Genomic DNA, 16,506 nt, shown 5'->3' on the forward strand with positions numbered 1-16,506 from the left:
CCCTCTCGTTCTCCCTACCTTGGAGAGGGTGAATAATCTGTCTTTATCTACTAAGTCTATTCCCTTCATTATCTTGAATGTTTCGATCATGTCCCCTCTCAGTCTCCTCTTTTCAAGGGAGAAGAGGCCCAGTTTCTCCAATCTCTCACTGTACGGCAACTCCTCCAGCCCCTTAACCATTTTAGTCGCTCTTCTCTGGACATAATCAGATAACAATTTGTATCCACAAAGGTTGAAGAACCTGGACCCGACACTCGTCTTGGTAGGAGCTCATACAGTTTGCTTGTTTGCTCATCACACTGTTCTTTGCACTTGTTATCCATAAGGTTTCCCTGTATATGACACAGTTTGGACCCTGAGGAAGGAGTGTTTCTTCGAAACACGAACCGCGTTGGGTCCAGGTTCTGGTACACCATTTCTGCAGATGCATGAGAGAGATTTGCATACCTGTCGCTTCCATTATATTCAAATCTCTCTCATGCATATTCATTAGAGTGGTGGTTCCTAACCCTGTCCTGGGGGACCAGCAGCCAGTCGGGCTTTGAGGATATCCCTAATGAATATGCATGAGAGAGATTTGCATACCTGTCGCTTCCATTACATGCAAATCTCTCTCATGCATATTCATTAGGGACATCTTGAAAACCCGACTGGCTGGGGGTCCCCCAGGACAGGGTTGAGAGCCACTGATTTGTAGAGACAGACATTTGCAACTAAACTGAAACAATATTCTCGCCTCAATTTGGGGTAATATTTTGTCACATGGTTGACTCTGTGCACTTTCGGCCCAAACTCCACCCCTAAACATGTCTACAAGGGAGTCACGTAAAAGCAGGCGCTGCCTTGTCACTGTATGGACGTTTATTTATTTATATAAGTCGCTTTCCATCCCGATCTCCCCAAAGAGCTGAGAACGGGTTACAGGTTGACACACATAGGGCTCCTTTTACTTAGCCGCGTTAGGGCTTTAATGCGCGGAATAGCGCGCGCTAGACCTGTCCCCCCCTTTGAAGGCCTGCATCCCCCCGAAGGCCTGTCCCCCCCTTTGAAGGCCTGCATCCCACCGAAGGCCTGCCTGCCTGTCCCCCCCTTTGAAAGCCTGCAGCCCCCCCCCCCCAAAGGCCTGCTGCCTGCCTACCTGCCCCCCCCTTTGAAGGCCTGCCTGCCAATCTCCTCTGAAGGCCTGTACCCTCCCTCCCCCGGAAGGCCTGTACCCTCCCCCCCAGAAGGCCGCATCCCCCACAAAGGACTACACCTCGGTTGGTTCTAGAAGCATAGCGCGCGGTAATTTCCTGCATGCGCTAAAAACGCTAGTGCACCTTAGTAAAAGGAGCCCATAGTATACAGTTTAGACAAGTTAAAATTTCCCATAGTTCCAGTGCAAGGGTTTTTTTCATACACATTATCCGTTTGAAAATTATCCCTAAAAGCTGAGAACTTTCCAGTTCTTTGGCATCACAAACCTGCTTTGGAATCCTCTGCCAGGCTCAGCATTTAGTGATTCACATCTATCTGGCTTCAGTATCCATCTTCAGCTCCTGTCCGGAAAGAAAAGCTATCAAAGCAAGTGGAAAAGTCTTCATCACTCCCACACAAAATTGAGAAGGGGAGAAAGAGAAAATAAAACCACTGCCTTCAAAGGCTGGCTTTGTTTATGAGCACCTAGACTGACTGGGCTGTGTTTTCTTCTCCACAGAACGGGGTACAGTCTGCTTGGGAGTCCTTGTTCCTCTCCGCCAGCTCTATGGCCTGCAGAGTAAGTGCTTCTGCATTCCCTCATTCGGGATATAGATCCTGTCCGGATTGCTCAGGGAAACCCTGCGAGGCTCTTCCACTCTGCTAGGACTCAAATATCTCTCTATATATACATTTTTATTAAAGAAATAATATAAAATTCAAAGAATACAAAAAAAGAATTGCATCAATAAGACAGGCAATATAAAGCCATCTGCGTTGGTTCTTCACAAAGGCTAAAAGGATAAGAACAAAGACTTAGGCCTTTAGAAACACTTTAGACAGCACACTAGGCATTTGTTTTAAGACTGTTTAAATTTAAAAAAAGGTTCTTGTTGGGGTAGCTCCTATGGTGAACTACAGTAGAAGAGCTACAAATTTATTCAGGCCTGCCTACATGACTTGTTATGCAGACTTAGAGAGACAGAGAACCCCTGTACACAGCACAGACACTGGGTGGGGGCGGTCTCTCAGATAACATGTACAGCAGGGGTGCCCACACTTTTTGGGCTTTTTAAAATGACCAAGTCAAAATGATCTACCAACAATAAAATTTTAAAAAAACACAACGCACACTGTACGCATAGAAAATGTTAATTATCATTCCTATTCCAGGGTTTTTCAAAGAGGTCAAAGCAGATGACTCTATGCACTATCACCTCAGTAACAACCATACAAAAATAGACAAATATACCCCCCTCCCTTTTTACTAAACTACGATAGCAGTTTTTAGAGCGCAGGGAGCTGCGCTGAATGCCCAGCGCTGCTCTCGACGCTCATAGGCTCCCTGCGCTAAAAAACTCTATTGCGGTTTAGTAAAAGGGGACCTTAGTGTAAAATATAGACAGCAGATATAAATTCAGACACATTTTGATCACTAAATTTAAAATAAAATCATTTTTCCTACCTTGTCTGGTGATTTCATGAGTCTCTGGTTGCACTTTCTTCTTCTGACTGTGCATCCAATCTTTCTTCCCTTCTTTTAGCCTGTATGCTTCCTCTCCTCCAGACCTCGTTCCCTCCCCCAACTTTTCCTTCCTCTCTCCCTGTCGTTTCTTTCTCTCTGCCTCCCTTTCTTTTTTTTCTGTTTCTCTTCTTTCCTTCCGTCTCCCTGCCTGCCCTTTTTCTTTCTTTCTCCCTGCCCTCCCCCAAGCCACTGCCATCGGGGACCAGGACCCAAACCGCCACCAATAACAGCCCAAACCGCCTCCAATAACAGGTCCGAAAGCCGACACCGCCCCAAGCTTTCCCTGCTTCGGCCGACCAGCTTTCCTCTCCCCGACGTCAATTCTGCCGTCGGGGAGAGGAAGGCTGATTGGCCCAAGATCGCGATCGACCTATTGGGGGGAAATGCTGCCGGGTCCTGCCTTCGCGGAAACAGAAAGTAGGCAGGACCCGGCAGCAAGAAGAGCAAATGCTTCACTAACCTGTCTCCCGCCTTAGCCCATAGCGAACGCTTGCTTCAGGGCTCTCAACATGTGCATGCCGGCTTCCCTTCTCCACCCCCCCCCCTCCGGACATAACTTCCGGTTTCAGAGGGAAGAGAAGGGAAGCCGGCACGCACACGTTAGAGCCACGGAGCATAAGTTCGCTACGGGCTGAAATCTCCAAGCCGGTTTTTTTTGTTTTTTTTTAATGTTCAGCAGCGGCGGCAGCGGCAGATGACAGCTGGGCGGACCGCCCAGCTAAAAGGCCCTAGAGAGAACACTGGAGAGGAAGACTGATCGGCCCGGTAGATCAGGACGGCAACACGAGTCTATTAGGGAGCCCAGGATGGGCTCCGCGATCGACTCGCGTTGCCTTCCTGAGCTACTGGTTGATCGCGATCGACGTGTTGGGCACCCCTGATGTACAGTATGTTGTTGCCACCTAGTGGCGGAAGTTAATGTTTGCATTCAAAAGTGAATATCTAGAACAGGGGAGGGCAATTGCGGTCCTCGAGGGCCGGAATCCAGTCGGGTTTTCAGGATTTCCCCAATGAATATGCATTGAAAGCAGTGCATGCAAATAGATCTCATGCATATTCATTGAGGAAATCCTGAAAACCTGACTGGATTCTGGCCCTCGAGGACCGGAGTTGCTCACCCCTGATCTAGAATCTAAATAAAAATATAGTATGTCTATACGATAACACCGTCATAAAACAAAAGGATGGCAGCAGATGGCCTGCTCGGTGCTTTGCAGAACACCTGGGTTAAATCCCTTGGCCAAACTCATGCTCCCTTGGATCAGCTGAGGCAAAGGCTGGGGATGCTGTGGAGGGAGTGCTCATTGTGCAGTGGCGACATCTGGAGGCTAAGCGTTGGTACTACTTTTACAGAGCTGAGGTCTCCAGCTGAAGCAGTGGCATAGCGAGGGTGTGAGGTACCCCTCCCCTGCCTCATCTGCTCCTTCCCCGCCCCCTTGCCCGCTTCTTCCCTTCCATGCACCTCTTTAACATTCCTAGCGCGAGCAGCAGCCCCAGCCTGTTGCTCACACCAGCATCGGCTCTTCCTTTGACATCACTTCCTAGGTGCTGGTCCAGGAAGTGACATCAGAGGAAGAGCCAACGCTGGTGCGAGCAGAGGGTTGGGGTTACTGCTGACGCTGGGAACGTTAGAGGTATGAGGGAAGGGGTGTACATGTGTGGTAGTGGGGGGTGGGGCAGAGAGGAGGACGGTGCTGGCGCCCCCCTTATTGTGCCACTGAGCTGAGGACTTTCACTGCATTGAACTCCGTATTTCACTAGTTTTCCTTTTTCTTTTCCTCAGGACTATAACAATCTGACCGCCTGCCAGCTTCTGACCAACATGGTGGTCATGAATGCATTTTCCTTGGACAGTGCAGCCTATACAGTCTACAAGTCATTACCCCCGTGAGTATGCTCGCTTCCATTAACTGGGCATCAGGAGGGATTTAACATGCGTTAAAGGGTCACGGTAAGCTTTGGCTGGTTGCCTGTCTTGTATTATTATTTTATTTTACTAAGAAATAATCCACTTTTCTCTCTGCAGCAATGCTAAGTACCGTCCAGAAGTGTTGTACTCCAGCAACGGGGCTGATCTGGGAAGTGCAGCTCCCATAGGCCTCTCCTTCCAGAAAAACTCTCAGGCAAGTCATGGTATGTGCGATGGAGTGATAGGATAACAGATAGGCAGGAAAATGAAGACACAAGAAAAGAGAACAAGCCCTATACCCCACATTGGCTTACATTTCTTTATTTATTGGGGGGAGGGGTGGTAAGTAGGTCTCTCTTGCTCTTTTGGGCATCCAGCTGGCATCTATTGGACAGTGTCACCGTGAGACTTCATTTTCAAGTACTTAGGAGAGGGGTTTCCCCCCATTTTTAGCCCTCTGTCCCTTCCCATTTAGTCCAGCTATTGCAGTGATAGGGCTCACAGACTATTTGCTCCTTCCTGTATCGGGCATGTGTGTAGCCTGAATCTGGCCACTAGGGGTCACTGTACTTCAATAGCTAAGACTCCCTCCTCTCCGCCTTTCAAGGGCTGTGAGCACTGCCTCCGTAGCACTTCCAAACAGAGAAAAAGTCATACCCGGGAATGTAACCAGGAAATGGACAGTCCCTGAGCTATTGGGTCATTGCCGCATTCTTTATCTTTGGCTGTCTGTACACCCCAGTTCCACACCATACACAACACCTGGAATATAAAACAGGATATCTGCTGCCTATAGAGAGGGCAATTCCAGAGCAGCTGGTGTTTTGTGCAGCAAAATCTTGCCTAATATTAAAGACTGAAAATTCCCTAGATTCAAGACTTCCCTAAAACGTACCCTTTTCCTTGACATTCGGCAATGTTTCATGAGCTAAGCAATTGACATTCAGGGATGTAGCGCTTCCTCTACCTTCCTCCTTCTCCTCTCATCCTATCCTATCCTTCCCTCTCTCCCCACTTCCTTTCACCTTTTCACGTTAGATAGATTGTGAGCCCACCGGGACAGAGAGGGAAAATGCTTGAGCACCTGATTGTAAAACCGCTTAGATAACCTTGATAGGCGGTATATAAAATCCTAAGAAAACTTGAAAACCTTGAAACTATCAACAAGTTGGAGTTCCTTTCTTTTTCACATTTGTTTTCAGCCTTTCTAAACCGCTTTAATTCATGTTTTGAAAGTGACATATCAAGCCCAAATAAGAAAAACATGAATACTGTGACAGGGAAAAGGCAGAAATCCTTAAAACCCCAGGTTTCAGCCTGCCAGTCATGAAACCAGCCCAATTATTGAGAATAAATCTCAGAGTAGGAATCAAGGACAGCAAAAGGCGCCAGGAATTAAAGATACTCCTAGTCGAAAGGTTTATTTGCCCTTGTATAGGGTTACCATATTTGAAATGGTAAAAATCCCAGACGGAAGACACCACCCCATCCCGCCTCCAGCCCCATCTCCACACAGCCTCATCTCTTCGTTCCTGCCGGTTCTGGAGGGCCTCTGAACATACACGGAGGCGCGTGATGTCATCCGTGCATGCTCAGAGGCCCTCCAGATGCGGTGAGGCTTTCCAAAACCTGGACACACTGCCGGGAAAGTCCGTCCGGGCCCTCGGACATGTCCTCTAGAACAGGGGTGTCAAAGTCCCTCCTTGGGGGCCGCAATCCAGTCAGGTTTTCAGGATTTCCCCAATGAATACGCATGAGATCTTTTTGCATGCACTGCTTTCGTTGTATGCTAACAGATCGCATGCATATTCATTGGGGAAATCCTGAAAACCTGACTGGATTGTGGCCCTCGAGGAGGGACTTTGACACACCAGCTCTAGAAAGAGGATCTGTCCAGGGTTTCCCGGACATCTGGTAACCCTATTCTTGTATAACAAAGGTCCTGTGAATAAAAATCCAGTTCCACATTCCACATATCCCACACCAGGTAAAGACGAGAGAAGGGGTGGGGTAGAAAAGACAGGAACAAAGAAAACAATGGAGAAAACTTTAGGGCACACAAGCCGGTTGCCTAAGCAGCAGCCTGAGACCAGGCAGAGAGAGCCTCATTCCAGGAGAAAGCTTCAAGCAGCTGAAAACAGAAGGGCAAATGCAGATGCCCAACTATCACAGCCACTAAAGGGAGAAAGGCTGGCCAAAGGAACCCTTAGAGCCCAGCCAAGCAGATAAGCTTCTCCAAGGCACGTGAGCAAGAGATAGAAATGCTTCCACTGTCTGGGGAAAGTGGGAATGAGCCATGGTTTGACCACGTCTCCCCGCTTATGTCTAAGCTTCACTGGCTCCCAGTCATCCTCAGGGTCCACTACAAATGCGCCTGCCTAACCTTCAAATCTCTACACAGCATCCTTCCTCCCCTTTTCCACGATCCTGGAACTTCTCGAATCCCAACACCACCAGATCCACTCAAAAATTCAAACTATCCTTCCCCTCTTTAAAAGGCATATCCCATTCAGGAAAATTAGGGACATCCATCGTCTTCAGGATCACCAAACTGTGGAACAGCTTTACTGTCCTGCTTCGGAGTCTAGGCTCCCTCCAATTCTTCCGAAAACATTTGAAAACTTGGCTTTACTCTAAAATATAATTGACCTCTCCCTATTCAATATACTAAGTCCCTCTAAACTTTCTCTTTACTAAGTCCTTCTACTTTCGTTGGAGTTCCTTCTATATCTATTCCTGTAAACCGTGTCGAGCTCTACTTCTGTGGAGATGATGCGGTATACAAACTTAAGGTTTAGTTTAGTGTGCTCAGATGATAGCAGAGAAATGCAATGGGAGCCTGAGGTTCAGACTTGATGTATGAGTGGTTTCAGTATCAATGTGGTGGTTAGTAGTGTGAAGCTAAGGTGGAAGTAAGGCTAACGCATTGTTACTTAGAAAGATTCCCAGTGAGGGAAGGGATTACTTAACCCTTCCTTGCTAGTGCTGGTCATAGCAGTGATAAAAGTTCTAATGTTTAGTCAACAGAGTGCTTTATTTAAACCTCATTGAGTTAGAGATAGTATATGCTGAGTGAATAATTTAGCCTAATGCACACTGCTATGAGAGTCATTCACTTAACTGGCTAATGTTCTTAATCTATATATATATAAAGTCGGATGTAATGCATGGACAGATTTCAACCAAACATGGTATACCTATCAATTACTAGCTGGGCAAAAATATTGTGGGGGTTGGGAAGGGGGTGACAAATAAAGAATCATCGAAAAAGACAGATATTGCTTTGACCAATGGTATGAAGCTTGGGGAATGATGTCACAGTCAACAATATATAAGGAAGTGCAGTGGTGAAACCTAAACTGAAACTGAAAATTTGTGTGATGTTAATCCTCAAGTGACTGTAAACCAAAACCCAAGAGAAAGCCACAAACAACTTGGGGAAGGGAAGGGGGGCGTGCATGTGGAGGGGAGGAATGGGAAGAGGCAGGGGGGCAGAGAGCAGGTGGGATGTTGGTGCCCCCACTCGCCTCCCCTCTTTCTACACCACTGCTTGTGCTACTTCTGTCCTTCCTCGTGTCGGCTAACATTTGACCAATATCCTCTGGTCAAGGAAAATTTGGTATTAAACTTCTTGTTTGTTGCTCCCTCAGATGCAATTTAAGCTCGCAAGGTACGACGTGCGTGGAAACTTCCTGGGCTGGGAGGATGCGAAAGGTGGAACACTTCAGGTAAACAATGTGGGCTTAAGCTTCAGAGGAGCTTCAGACACTTCACAAGACCTACTCGGACTTTGCCCGTTTATTCACAGCAAATCCGCTGTGCATTTTCACTTCACAGGAACTTCTCAGGGGCAATGTCCTCATGTTGGCTTAGTTTTGCACATACCGTGGCATAAAGACCGGTTCTCCAGAACTTATCTGAACATTTTATTTCTAAATGTGTTGTTTAGATGTGCCCAGACACCCCAGAGAGACTGGACGCTGCATATGCATTTGGAACGTCCTACAGCCAGTCGGTGAGTAGCGATCGTTGGGGCATCGAGTCTAAAGAAGCAAAGTAGGTTATGCTCTGTAAGTTAAAGTACTGAGTAGAGAATGGGGACAAATTTGTCCCCGTCCCTGTGGGAACTAATATTCCTGTCCCATCCCCGCAATTTCTTTTCCTGTCCCTGCCCCATTCCTGCAAGCTCCATCCTCATCTGCACAAGCCTCAAACCCTTTAAAATCCTAAGTAGCAACATTCTAGAGCTCAGATTGTGATGTCATAATGCCTCATTCCACCAACGCCTAAGCTCCGTCCTCATCTGCACAAGCCTCAAACGCTTTAAAATCTTAAGTAGCCACATTCTAGAGCTCAGATTGTGATGTCATAATGCCTCATTCCACCAACGCCTAAGCTCCGTCCTCATCTGCACAAGCCTCAAACGCTTTAAAATCCTAAGTAGCAACATTCTAGAGCTCAGATTGTGATGTCATAATGCCTCATTCCACCAACGCCTAAGCTCCGTCCTCATCTGCACAAGCCTCAAACGCTTTAAAATCTTAAGTAGCCACATTCTAGAGCTCAGATTGTGATGTCATAATGCCTCATTCCACCAACGCCTAAGCTCCGTCCTCATCTGCACAAGCCTCAAACACTTTAAAATCCTAAGTAGCAACGTTCTAGAGCTCAGATTGTGATGTCATAATGCCTCATTCCACCAACGCCTAAGCTCCGTCCTCATCTGCACAAGCCTCAAACGCTTTAAAATCCTAAGTAGCAACATTCTAGAGCTCAGATTGTGATGTCATAATGCCTCATTCCACCAACGCCTAAGCTCCGTCCTCATCTGCACAAGCCTCAGACACTTTAAAATCCTAAGTAGCGACATTCTAGAGCTCAGATTGTGATGTCATAATGCCTCATTCCACCAACGCCTAAGCTCCGTCCTCATCTGCACAAGCCTCAGACACTTTAAAATCCTAAGTAGCGACATTCTAGAGCTCAGATTGTGATGTCATAATGCCTCATTCCACCAACGCCTAAGCTCCGTCCTCATCTGCACAAGCCTCAGACACTTTAAAATCCTAAGTAGCGACATTCTAGAGCTCAGATTGTGATGTCATAATGCCTCATTCCACCAACGCCTAAGCTCCGTCCTCATCTGCACAAGCCTCAGACACTTTAAAATCCTAAGTAGCGACATTCTAGAGCTCAGATTGTGATGTCATAATGCCTCATTCCACCAACGCCTAAGCTCCGTCCTCATCTGCACAAGCCTCAGACACTTTAAAATCCTAAGTAGCGACATTCTAGAGCTCAGATTGTGATGTCATAATGCCTCATTCCACCAATGCCTAAGCTCCGTCCTCATCTGCACAAGCCTCAAACACTTTAAAATCCTAAGTAGCGACATTCTAGAGCTCAGATTGTGATGTCATAATGCCTCATTCCACCAATGCCTAAGCTCCGTCCTCATCTGCACAAGCCTCAAACACTTTAAAATCCTAAGTAGCGACATTCTAGAGCTCAGATTGTGATGTCATAATGCCTCATTCCACCAATGCCTAAGCTCTGTCTTCATCTGCACAAGCCTCCAACACTTTAAAATCCTAAGTAGCAACATTCTAGAGCTCCGATTGTGATGTCATAATGCCTCATTCCACCAATGCCTAAGCTCCGTCCTCATCTGCACAAGCCTCAAACACTTTAACATCATAAGTAGCAACATTCTAGAGCTCAGATTGTGATGTCATAATGCCTCATTCCACCAACGCCTAAGCTCCGTCCTCATCTGCACAAGCCTCAAACGCTTTAAAATCTTAAGTAGCCACATTCTAGAGCTCAGATTGTGATGTCATAATGCCTCATTCCACCAACGCCTAAGCTCCGTCCTCATCTGCACAAGCCTCAAACGCTTTAAAATCTTAAGTAGCCACATTCTAGAGCTCAGATGTGATGTCATAATGCCTCATTCCACCAACGCCTAAGGTCCGTCCTCATCTGCACAAGCCTCAAACGCTTTAAAATCATAATTGTCTGAGGCTTGTGCAGTTAAGGCAGCGCTTACAGGAATGGGACAGGGACAGTGACAAATGGGGATGGGACAGGGAAAATGTGTCCCATGTCATTCTCTAGTAGTGAGGTCACCGTGTTAGTTCACACACCTTCTATGCCAAGGGTTCTCAACCCAATGCTGGGCAAACATCCATCCAGTCTGGTTTGCAAGATTTCCACCATGAATTTGTACAAGAGAAATTTGCAAGCATCACCTCCATTGTATGTAACTGTCAAATTCTTTGCATGTTTCCTAAACGCCTGACTGATCGAACATGCTCCGAGGACCGAGGCTGAGAATCCCTGTTCTGTAGTGAGCAGGTGCTTTTAATGTGACAATTAATCTTTGCGAAGGGCGGGAAACCTGGTTCCGTTACTGGCCTGAACCAGTTCAAACAGTCTCAGGTTCTTATTTATTTATTCATTCAATTTTCTATACTGTTCTCCCAAGGGAGCTCAAAATGGTTTACATGAATTTATTCAGGTACTCAAGCATTTTCTCTATCTATCCCAGTAGGCTCACAATCTATCTAAGGGGGCTTAAGCAGTGGCGTACCTAGGGTATGTGGCACCCGGGGCCCATCATTTTTTGACACCCCCCCCCCCCCCATGGAAAAATTTTTTTTTTTTTTTTTTTTTTGCAATAACCATGAAATGGAATAAATGGTCAGAATAGAAACAGGCAGTGAAAATTTTCTTTTATTGAACCTCATTTATGTAACCATTATTCCAAACATAACATAACATAAATTATGTCGGAATTGTCATGACATCAGAAGTACATATGGAGTAGTTGCAGGTGATGCTTGGGACAGTTCTGATTGTGTTAGTTCGGTTTTATGTGTTTTTTGAATAGAAGGGTTTTTATTTCTTTTTGAAGGTTTTGCAGTATGTGGTCGATGTCAATTGGTTGTAGGGTTGGGGGTCGAGTGTTGCAGCTCGAATGGCTAGGAGGTTGTCGAACAGTTTTTTTCTTTTGACGTTTTTGGTTGGAGGGTGTGTGAATGGTGCGTGAGTTCTCCTATGTCTGTTTGAAGTGGATTGAATTATTTAGCTGAAGAAATTAGTTACCCCCTCATCCCACACACATTAATTCTCTTCCATTTTTGTTCCCATTATAAAAAACACTGATAAGTTCCCAGAAAAAAAAATACATTAAAATAAGAAGTGAAAACAAAGGCCCCTACAGATGAGAACATAACATAAGAATAGCCTAACTGGGTCAGACCAATGGTCCATCATGCCCAGTAGCCCATTCTCATGGTAGCCAATAGTGCTGCCCGATTCAGAGAAAAATATTTCATTCGATTCGATTCACCCTGTTGAATCGATTTTTCGATTAGATTCACTGTTAATGACACCGCTTTTTAAGTTTAAACAAAGTATAACAATAAATTTCACAACAACAATAAATTTCACAAAGTACTTAAAAAAAAAAAATCACATTTTTCCATTAAAGCAGTTCTGGAGACATTTGCTTGAACAGTCTTTTTTCCCAGTCCATAAGCAAGCAATATGAAAAAGATTTCCTTAATTATCTACTCAAACATTTTTGCTATTTACTTTCATTGTACCTAGACTATTATTCAGTAGAAAAAATTTAGTTTGTTCAATCAAGCAGAACATTCACTCATAGAAGTCCAATGTCCACACAGGATTTGATTGAACAAACCATATTTTTTCTACTGAATAATAGTTTAGGTATACTGAATAGCAAAAATGTTAAAGCCACACAGAAAAGCAGTAAAAGTCAATAGGTTCTCCAAGTGGGAACAACCTGATGTCTCAGCACTTGAGGAAAAGACCACGTAATAATGTTTATAAGATAAATCATATAAATGATTATACTGAAGCAGGGTGTCCTCAGCGTGAGAGGTAAGCGAGAGGAGAGAATTCTCCAGTGCTTTACACAATAAGGCTCCTCTGCCTGCAGTGCACACCATCATAGGACACCTCAGGTGTGCTCAAATTAATCAATGTGATAAATTAAACAGTGATAAACAATTGGTCAATCACAAGAGTGCAAGATCAAACAGGTTGTTCCCACTCAGACAACCTATTGACTTTACTGCTTTTCTGTGTGAGTAGATAATTAAGCAAATTTCTGATAGCCTACAGAACTGATTCTCACCTTCCATCCCCAGCCCCCAAGACTTACCAGACCCCCCCTGCCGATGCATTTACTTACTGCCTGAACTGGATATTAAATCGTGGGGAAGAGAGGAGAAATGCGGGGAAAGAGCCAGCCAAAACTAGTATTTGTTGCTGCTGAGTGCACCAATCCAGGGCAAGCAGACGCTTCCCCCATGTCTTAATAACAGACAATGGACTTTTCCTCCAGGAATTTGTCCAAACCTTTCTTAAAACCAGCTACGCTATCTACTTTTAACATAACTTCTGGCCACTTCATTTTTAAGCTTAGATCTTTCCTTCCAAACAGAGACCTTGCTAGATGTCAAATACAGCACAAGGTAACTTCACATGGACTTAACTGTGCAGGAAATGAATCTCCTCATACACCCACCATATAGTGCAAAAATGTGCAAAGGTCTGTTTTTTTCTTTCGATCACTACATAGCCTAATGCCACACAAGCAGCGCTGTTACAAACATATTCTGAAGGTCAATGCTAAGGTTGACAAAGTTTCCTTCCTTGGACCAGAAGGAGATACTGACAAACCACTGGAAGAGATTCTAAAACAACTACCCAGAAATAACACCCAAAGACCCACTCAGTGTGTGAACCAGTTGAGTGGAGTGGACTAACTGGGGGTGGAAATGGGCCCAGAGTTTGCTCAGCAGAATTTCCCAGACTACCTCTTCCTCTCAACACACTGACATGCTACCACCACCACCAACACTAGGAACACCTCACCGAGTATGCCAGCAATGCTTATAAACTTTATAAAACACATTATTATATTTTCTTATAAAGCATATATTTTAACTGAACTCAGCCTTGCCATTCACAAAAATAGAAAAGTTCCCATTTCAAGCTGTCTCATGTACACTTTTCAAATCTAACATATTGTAATCACAAAACAGAAAATAAAATTATTTTTTCTACCTTTTGTTCTCTGATCAATATTCAAATCTTGTTGGTCCCAGGCTCTTGTTGTCTTGCTTGCCAGGGTCTCCTTTCTCCGTGCTAACCATCCGTCTGCCATCTCTGTTCTCCCCTTCCGTTTCCCTTCCCTCTCCCGGAGATCTGGCATCTTTCCTTTTTTTTGTCTCCATCCACAGATTCACCTTTTCTCAACTCCCCACCACCCCAGGATCCACCATCTCTCCCTTTCTGTTCCCAACTATCCTCCTATCCAGTATCTCTATCCCCCCTCCACACCATCCCCTGTTTCCAAGTTCTCTCCCTTTCTGTTCCTTCCCTCCCTAAATCCCATTATGCACCATCTCTCTCCCACTCCTCTGTTTTTAGACCCATTATTTCTAACCCCCAAAGTCTGGCATATGCACGTATCTTTGAACCCCCCCTTCCCTCTCTCCCTCTGTGTACTTTTACACCAGGACCCCCCCCCCCCGAAGGTCTGTCCCCCCTCAGAAGGGCTACACCCCACCCCTGAAGACCTGCACCCCCCGAAGGACTTTACCTCCCACCCGAAGGTCTGTCCCCCTCTGAACGCCTAAACCCCACCCCTGAAGGCCTGCACCCTCCCCGAAGGATTGTACCCCCCACCCGAAGGTCTGTCCCCCCCTGAAGGCCTGCACCCATCCCGAAGGCCTGCACCCCCCCCGAAGGCCTGCACCCACCCCGAAGGCCTGCACCCCCGAAGGCCTGTCCCCCCCCCTTGAAGGCCTGACCCCCCCTTGAAGGCCTGCCTGCTTGTCCCCCCTTGAAGGCCTATCCCCCCTTAAAGGTCTGCCTGTCCCACCCCCTTGTAGGCCTGTCCCCCCTTAAAGGTCTGCCTGTCCCACCCCCTTGTAGGCCTGTCCCCCCCTTGAAGGCCTGACCCCCCCTTGAAGGCCTGCCTGCTTGTCCCCCCTTGAAGGCCTGTCCCCCCCTTGAAGGCCTGTCCCCCCCTTGAAGGTTGGCACCCCCCCAAAGGCCTGCACCCCCTTGAAGGCCTGTCCCACCCCCTTGTAGGCCTGTCCCCCCCTTGAAGGCCTGCCTGCTTGTCCCCCCTTGAAGGCCTGTCCCCCCCCCTTGAAGGCCTGCACCCCCCCTTGAAGGTTGGCACCCCCCCAAAGGCCTGCACCCCCTTGAAGGCCTGTCCCACCCCCTTGTAGGCCTGTCCCCCCCTTGAAGGCCTGCCTGCCTGTCCCCCCCTTGAAGGCCTGCCCCCCCTTGAAGGTCTGCACCCCCCCCGAAGGCCTGCACCCCCCCGAAGGCCTGTCCCCTCACTTGAAGGCCTGCCTGCCTGTCCCCCCCTTGAAGGCCTGCACCCCCTTGAAGGTCGGCATCCCCCCTGAAGGCATGCACCCCCCCTGAAGGCCTGTCCCCCCTTGAAGGCCTGTCCCCCCCCCTTGTAGGCCTGCACCCCCTTGTAGGCCTGTCCCCCCCCCTTGTAGGCCTGTCCCCCCCTTGAAGGCCTGCCTGCCTGCCCCCCCCTTGAAGGCCTGCCCCCCCTTGAAGGTCTGCACCCCCCCCCCCGAAGACCTGCACCCCCCCTTGAAGGCCTGCCTGCCTGCCTGTCACCCCCTCCCCCTTGAAAGTCTGCCTGCCCGCCCGCCCGCCCCACCCTGAAGGCCTGATGCCCCGACCCACCCCGAAGGACCATTCGCCCCCCTGGCCTCCCCGCACTACCTATGAAGCAGCCGCAGCAGGATCGCGACGTCAGCTATCTTTGCGCTGCTTAGGAGCTGCTTCCTGCGCCGGGCTACCTTAAGCTACTGCCCCCCCCACGCCCGAAGGACCGCTCGCCCCACTGACCTTCCAGCACACCTATGAAGCAGCCCGCAGCAGGATCGCGACGTCAGCAATCCCTCAGCTGCTTGGGCGCTGCTTCCTGCGCCGCGGTCCCGCCCCCTCCTCTGACGTCAGAGGAGGGACGGGACCGCGGCGCAGGAAGCAGCGCCCAAGCAGCTGAGGGATTGCTGACGTCGCGATCCTGCTGCGGGCTGCTTCATAGGTGTGCTGGAAGGTCAGTGGGGCGAGCGGTCCTTCGGGCGTGGGGGGGGACTGAGCGGCAAGGCCGGGAACACCCCCTCAGGGCTGGTACCCGGGGCGGCCCGCCCCCCCCCGCCCCCCCCCTAGGTACGCCACTGGGCTTAAGTGACTTGCCCAGGGTCACAAGGAGCAGCGTGGATTTGAACCCACAACCTCAGGGTGCTGAGGCTGTGGCTTTGACCACTGCGCCACTCTAGAAATCAGAGTGTAGTAAAAGTGAGCCAGGTAAAGGCTAATCAGGCCATTGTGACATCACTGATGAGGATGGCTCTTATTGGTGGAATGAGGCATTATGATGTCACAATACCAGCTCTGGTTATCAGAGGTTGAAACTCTTCACACTATTTATTTGTTCCATTTTCTATACTGTTTTCCCAAGGGAGCTCAGAACGGTTTACATTAATTTATTCAAGTACTCAAGCATTTTTCCTGTCTGCCCTGGCAGGCTCACAATCCATCTGGGGCAGTGAAGTGACTTGCCCAGGGTCACAAGGAACAGCGTGGGTTTGACCTCACATCCTCAGGGTGCTGAGGCTGTAGCTTTGACCACTGTGCCACACTCTCCCCTATTAATGACAACTTTATAAGAGAACTGGATTTTATTCTTTTTCAAATGATCTTTCCCTCCCCATCATACAGAAAACTGTTCCAGAAGCAGAGCTGAGATCTGGATTTAAAACATACTGATAACTCAGGGGACGGAAGGAAGTATTAATGGTTCAGCTGTTCGTGTTTTATT

The 16,506-nt window shown here is 47.7% G+C and overlaps 1 protein-coding gene across 4 annotated transcripts in view; it reads left to right on the forward strand.

Moving 5' to 3' along the window:
- LOC117358884 (meckelin-like) overlaps positions 1-16,506 on the forward strand; it is an 88,785-nt gene that overhangs the window by 21,328 nt on the left and 50,951 nt on the right. For 3 of the 4 annotated variants that reach the window (XM_033940703.1, XM_033940705.1, XM_033940706.1), the window contains exons 7-11: positions 1,697-1,756; positions 4,485-4,588; positions 4,728-4,824; positions 8,261-8,338; positions 8,560-8,625. In XM_033940703.1, the coding sequence (XP_033796594.1) occupies positions 1,697-1,756; positions 4,485-4,588; positions 4,728-4,824; positions 8,261-8,338; positions 8,560-8,625 (405 nt within the window). The remainder of the gene's footprint in view (positions 1-1,696; positions 1,757-4,484; positions 4,589-4,727; positions 4,825-8,260; positions 8,339-8,559; positions 8,626-16,506) is intronic. The other variant, XM_033940704.1, reaches the window with a different exon arrangement.

Source organism: Geotrypetes seraphini, chromosome 4 (genome assembly GCF_902459505.1).
Source record: "Geotrypetes seraphini chromosome 4, aGeoSer1.1, whole genome shotgun sequence".
Lineage (NCBI taxonomy): Eukaryota > Metazoa > Chordata > Amphibia > Gymnophiona > Dermophiidae > Geotrypetes > Geotrypetes seraphini.